At 59.1% G+C, this 6069-nt stretch overlaps 1 protein-coding gene across 1 annotated transcript in view; it reads right to left on the reverse strand.

Moving 5' to 3' along the window:
* Positions 1-2804: 2804 nt before the first annotated feature.
* Positions 2805-6069, reverse strand: part of LARGE2 (LARGE xylosyl- and glucuronyltransferase 2) — a 5452-nt gene continuing 2187 nt past the window's right edge. The window contains exons 7-14 of the mRNA XM_007455829.1: positions 5490-5602; positions 5296-5421; positions 5041-5196; positions 4754-4914; positions 4059-4337; positions 3567-3716; positions 3269-3464; positions 2805-3014 (exon numbers count right to left, since the gene is read on the reverse strand). Coding sequence (XP_007455891.1) covers positions 2805-3014; positions 3269-3464; positions 3567-3716; positions 4059-4337; positions 4754-4914; positions 5041-5196; positions 5296-5421; positions 5490-5602 — 1391 coding nt within the window. The remainder of the gene's footprint in view (positions 3015-3268; positions 3465-3566; positions 3717-4058; positions 4338-4753; positions 4915-5040; positions 5197-5295; positions 5422-5489; positions 5603-6069) is intronic.

Genomic DNA, 6069 nt, shown 5'->3' on the forward strand with positions numbered 1-6069 from the left:
CACTCCCAGAGCATCTCTCCCAAGCCCGCCCCCTAAGGGCCAGAGTCTAGGAGGGGCGGAAAAGGGCCCAGTAGTTTCTCCCTCACCTAGTTAGGCCCAGAGAGACAGAGATGGATCCTGAAAGCAATTGCAACAGAGAAATACTCCTTAGGTAAAACGTGTCTCATCTCTACCAACCATTTCCGTTCATCTTCCTGGGATGTTAGAAGAGGGGATTCAGAGGGGCTGCACAGGCCTCAGAGTCAGGACCTGGCTGCAGGGTTGCCTGAGGGGGAAAGAAAGGAGCTCCCTTTCCTCATGCAAAAACCCAGGTGCTATGTCTAGTCAGGGAGCTTTGGGAGATGCCTGGACTAGTTGGAGGAATAGTTGGCAGAGGTTCAGAGCCCAGAGGCGGGCTGTACACCCTGTCTTGGAGCCCTCCCATTTGACTTGTCTGGGCCCAGAGGCTGGAGGTTGCCACATAATACCTATCCTCTTGAAAGCAGTGGGAAACTGTGATCACTAGAGGCCTTTGCTCAGAAAGGAGCTGCCTGGAGGTTCTTGGGGGTGGGAGGCAGGGCTAGGAATTGACCAGGGTTTTGCCAGCTGCTGTGAGTAGTCACACTCTGACCTTGCCTAGGGTTGGGGTGTGGATTCTTCCTCAAGTTCAGACATAAGCTGTGCAAGTCGGCTAGTGTGGAGTAAACAATGCAACCCCGCCCCCGAACCTGCATTCTGGACTCAGAATTCCCAAGCACCCCTTACTGCAAAGAAAGGGCCCTAGTCAGCCAGTCTCCTCCTCCTTCATTGTCCTGCCAAGAGAGGACCCTCTCCGTTCCTCCAGACCTGTGGGGTCCCTGTGGCCGCCTGAGACACACGTTCATGACTGCCCCACTGGAGCTGCCTCTCCCTCCCTCCCTTTTTCCCTTCTGCTGCTTTTCCCCGTGCCCCAGTGTAGCTGCTGACAGACACACCTGAGAGCAGCTGGCCTGCAGTCACTTCAGAGGCCAGGGAGAGGCTGGTCTCGCTCTAGGAAGGAGCTGCCCCCCGGGCCCTGGATCAGGACGCCCCTTGTCAGTCCCGTGGCTCAGGTGATGCGCCCTGGAAACAGTGAGGTCACGTTGCTGTCATCATCCCTGCTCACTTTCTTGCCAGTGTGGCCTGCAGGTCCTTTTTCTTTCACGGAGCCTGCTGGGTCTTGTCTCACCGCTGCTGAGCTCACCCAGAGTTCTGCTTTCTTCCTTCCTTATCGGGCCCTTTTGGCGCAAGCCTGCTGGTCGTGCCTGGCAGGGAGACCAAGCTCAGGGCAGCCCCTCGTGGGCCTTACCTGTGTGGGGCCTGTAACATGGCCGTGGCAGCCTCCAGCTGCCACGTGAGTGGCATGTGAGTGCCCGGTTTCCCGACAGGCCCGCCTCTGTCCCCGCTGCTGCTTGGCTCAGGCTCAACAGGTGGTGTGCATGGGCGCCGTTGCTCGCCCCACACGTCTCCTGTGAGGGTGCTCGCGTATCCTGCTCGCCTCAGTCTCCGCGTGTGCAGCTGCCTCTCCAGCTATCTCTGACACTTACTCTCTTGGGGCCAGCGGAGCCTGCTTGCGCTTTCGTGCCAACCCACGACTCACACAGCACACTCAAAAGTGGCTTTCTCCCTTCCCTCCCTTTTAGGGTTTGGTCTTTCTTATTTATCCAAAGGGCTTAATTTAGGAGACTTTTACCCCAAGGGGCAAAAGGCTCTTTGGTAGCAGGATGGATGGTGGCCCAGGTACATTTTCCAGGCCCTGGGTTCTCCAGATTCCATGGCTTCTGTTGGATGGAGGCAACCTTGCTCTGTCTAAAAGACTGGGGACCTCACCCCCAGCCCTCAGCTGGGCACCCTTGGCAGGAAACAGGAGACCCGTTCTCACCCTGACTTCAAGCCGTCTTCAGTATCAGCTCCTTTCCGGGAAGTGAGGGGGTGGCCTCTGAGAAGATTCCTCTTGGCCTTCCCACCAGAGTAAAGGGGAAGGAAGCTGACCCCGCTGGAGCTCTTGAAAATAGCCCTTGTAAAGGGAAAGCAGGGCTCACAAATTCACTTCACTCCCCACTCCCAAAGGCTCTTCCTCCCTGAGGACTCCACTGTCCCCTCCGCAGTCTCCGGCCCCTGCTCCTCTCTCCGGTGTCATTGGGTCCTCAGCCCAGGGTAAGCTGCAGTCAGGCAGGACAGGACGGGCAGCCGGAGGTCAGCAAGCTCTGAGCAGAAAAGAGCCAGCCAGCTCCCAGCCTGTCTCTTGTCCATGCCCTTTGTGATTTCAGTCTTGATAGAACTTGTATTTGGAGTTTTGTGCTTCAAAGTTTTTGTTTTTGTTTGTTTGATTTTTGTTTTGAGGGGGTGGGGGGGATACAGAGCAGCTGATCAATTTGTATTTATTTATTTTAACATTTTACTAAATAAAGCCAAATAAAGTCTCTCAGACTCATGGTGTTGGGTTTGGGGCAGGGGAGGGTGGACAGGACACACTCCAGTCCCGGCAGCCTCCATGCCAGATTCAGCACCTCCCCAGGCTCACTTCCTCATGCCCCAAACCAAGAGGAACATGAAAAGGAACTGTTAAAACTTTACTTGTGAAAAAGGGGTGTCACAGGTGAGGATGCAGGAACCAGCCCCAAACCAGCTGGGGCAGAGGATCACTAGACCCCCAGCCATAGGATAGCAGCGAAGGGAGGCGCCGCCCCAGCCCTTCCCACAGAGACCATAAATAATTTAAATAGCAGGGAGGGTGGGGCGGCAGCAAGGTGGCTCGTGTGTCCGCAGTGAGTGTGCGGGGAGGGGTGGGGGGGGCAGGTGTGAGGTCATGTGGGGCCTCGGGGCTGCTGCAGGGCGGTGAGGTATTTGAGGGCAGCAGCCCCGTAGCGGCGGGACAGATCCTGGTGGAACTCGTCCTTGAGGGCCCGGAGGCAGTCACGATAGGTGGAGCTGGAGCGGAAGCGGGAGATGTCCAGGCTTGGGGTGTGCGGCAGGTGGATGACGAAGGCCTCCGGCAGCACCAGCAGCTCGTATTCCTGGGGGGTGGGGCACGCGGACAGTCGCTGCCTGGGCTGCGGGGAGATGGCAGCTCTGGGGAATGGGGAGCAGATTTATTCAATAGCCGCTAAGAGCCAAAGTCAGGGCCAAAGGCAGACGGCTTTAGTTCTGCAGAGGGGTGGAATGCCCAATAGTGCCACCTAACGGTGCAGCGTGCCCCACTGCGGCATAATGAGCTCCCTGAGCCTGGAGGTATTCAAATCAAGGCTGGAGACAACGAGGTGACCCTTACCTGTGCATCCAGCTCCACGACGTGGGCCACCTTGTTCCAGCCGAAGCCCACAAAGCGGGGGTCGTAGCGGGGGCAGTCACGTGGCACCACCACATAGGGCTCGTAGTCGGCTGCCCACTGCACGTGGTATGGGGCCTGAGCCTCTCGCCAGCGGGCATAGTCTGTGGGCGCGTGACCCCGGGGCCACTCATGGTACCTGTGGGGCAGGATAGGGTGGGGAGCCAGGCTGAGGCCAGGAGCTCGTGGCTGGAGGGGGTCAGTGTGGGGAACCCCAGGGCAGGGCAGTGACCTCTCCTACCTGAAGGTGTGGAGAGACCCAGCGTCCAGCAAGGCCAGCAGCTCGGCCTTGGAACTGGGGAAGCTGAAGCGGTAGTGCAGGGTCTCAAATGCGGGCACCACCAGAGCTGCCTTCCGCCCGCTGCCCAGCTCCAGCTGCTTGATGGAGGCCCTGAGGATGGAGCACCCATGAACAGGAGAGAGCTAGGAAGGCTCTGCCTCCGGCGCTGGGCCCAGTGGTTCTCTTACTTTTATTAGATGTAGGACCCGACTTCAGGGGCCAGCTCACCCTGAAGCCCACTGGACACACGTGGAGCTGCTGTGGGAGCAGGTCCCAGACTGTCGCTCTCCTAGGCAGCCCAGAGAAACGACATGGCCCCCACCCAAATGCAGCCCCCATTTTACAGAGGACACTGCAGCCCAGAAGGGAGCAGGGACACACTCGCCAGGGTCCCGCGGGTTTCCCCCCACCCCATCCACACCCATCACATGCCCTCCCTCTCCCTCCGCCCACCTGAGGTAGTCGTAGAGGGAGTAGGCAGGCAGGAAGTCAATGTCACTGAGGAAGACGTAAGGCGTGAGGGCCTGGGCCAAGGCCACGTTGCGAAGCTGGTTGATGGGGTAGAGGGGGCCTTCACGGTACACCACGTGGTAGGCCACATCCTGCCGGGCGGAGAGCACCACCGAGGTCTCCACGAAACGCAGAAACTGCTGGGCCTCTGCGTCTGTCAGGTACAAGGCCAGGCTCATGGGGCCCGGCCAGTGCCTGCACAGGGCTTCCAGCATCTGCATCCTGGGGTGAGGGGAGTGGTCAGCCCAGGGAGGGCTGGGATACCTCCCGCGTTAGCTGCCACAGACACCCCCTCAAGTGACTTGCTGAGCACCTTCCAGGCGCTTTTTGACATGCTCTTATTTAATCTTCACGACTACCCCACAAGGTGGGTACTTTCTCATTTGACAGATGAGGAAACTGAGGGCCAGAGATTTTAAGCCTTGCCCATGGTCCCACAGCTACGGAGGGGCAGTTCCAGACATCTGAATGATTCCCAAAGCCCAAGCTCCTTCCACCATCTCCGGTGTCTCCAACTCCTGGAACTCCTCAAGCATCAGGCAGTAAGAGCTCTTCCTTCCACCAAGTGGAACCCTCCTCTCGAAACCCCCAGTCCCAGACCACACCGTGCTCCCTGGGGCTGCCCTCGGCACCCTCACCGGTCCATGGAGAGCTGGGCCACCAGGGTGACATCGTGGGGCTGGGGGGGTGGTGGCTTGTGGGGCAGGAAGGTGATGTGCACACGGTGCACAGTGAGCTGCTGCCGCCGGAACTCAAAGCATGCGTCCTCCTCATCCAGTTGCGCCAGGGCCCGCTGCAACTGAGGGGATGGGGGAGAGGAGGACGGGCTGGGTGGGGCAGGCGGACAAGCCCCAGACAAGGCCGGGTCCCACCAGAGCAGAGGGCTAGAGCCTCCCAGAGGGAAGGGAAGGCGGCTCCCTCTCACCTGCTCGGCCCCAGGAGGGGGCGGGCGGGGGCACCCAAAGAGCTCTCTCCGCAGCAGGTTCCCATCGTACTCCAGGAAGGTCAGGTAGAGGTTGCGGAAGGATTCCACATGCTTGTTCTTCACGCGAAGCTTCTTTGGTGAGTTCCAGTGGATCACCTGGGACCAGGGAGGGCATCGGCGGGGGGATGGGAGCAGGGAACAGGAGTCCCCAATCCTGGGCCCATCACCACCACCCGGTCCCCCTACCCCATTCACCTTGAGGTCGGACGCCTCTGAGTAGCAGCGCTCAGCCAGCGTGTGGTCTGACAGTTGCACGTTCCAGACACAGGGCAGGGGCTGCACCAGCCACGGGTGCTCCTTGATTATGGCATTGAAGATGTCCTGGGCAGAGACAACCATCACATCTCGGCCCAGAGCCTGCCCCACCCCCCTCAAAAGCTCCCCCAGACCTGGTCAGCCAGTGAGGTGGCAGGCAGGGTGAGAAGCTCCCGCGTGGCTGTCAGCTTCCACATCTGCTCCCAGCCAGCCTGCCGGAGCCGGTCCAGCCGCAGGAGGATCACGCCTGCTCATGGGGAGAGGTTGTCATGCCCATCTGGGATGACCAGCTTCTGGGGCCAGGGCTCAAGAAAGTGTCTTTTGAATGCTTATTTTGTGACGTGTTGGTATTTTCTCACTGTTCAGACGTGAGCATGTACTAGCTCTAGCAACAACTAATCCTCTTGGGGGTGAAGGGGAGGCAAAGCACAGCTTACAGAGCACCTCCACAACCATCTTCTCAAATCTGGTGATCCCAGGGCTGGTAAAGTCACCCCCATTTAATGGATGAGAAAACTGAGGCTCAGAGGAACCAAGTGATTTGGCCATAGTCATTCAGCACGTACAGACAAGGTTGGAACTGTGATTTCTGGCTCTTCTCCCAGTGTTCCTTCTACAGAACCGTTCTTCCTGGGGGGTCTTCCAAGCATTCTGTGCCCTAGCCAGCCCCTGGGGCCCAAGGACCGGTGGCCGCCCCTCCTGCCTCCCCCGCCC

Source organism: Lipotes vexillifer, unplaced genomic scaffold (assembly GCF_000442215.2).
Source record: "Lipotes vexillifer unplaced genomic scaffold, Lipotes_vexillifer_v1.1 scaffold977, whole genome shotgun sequence".
In the NCBI taxonomy this organism is placed as follows: domain Eukaryota; kingdom Metazoa; phylum Chordata; class Mammalia; order Artiodactyla; family Lipotidae; genus Lipotes; species Lipotes vexillifer.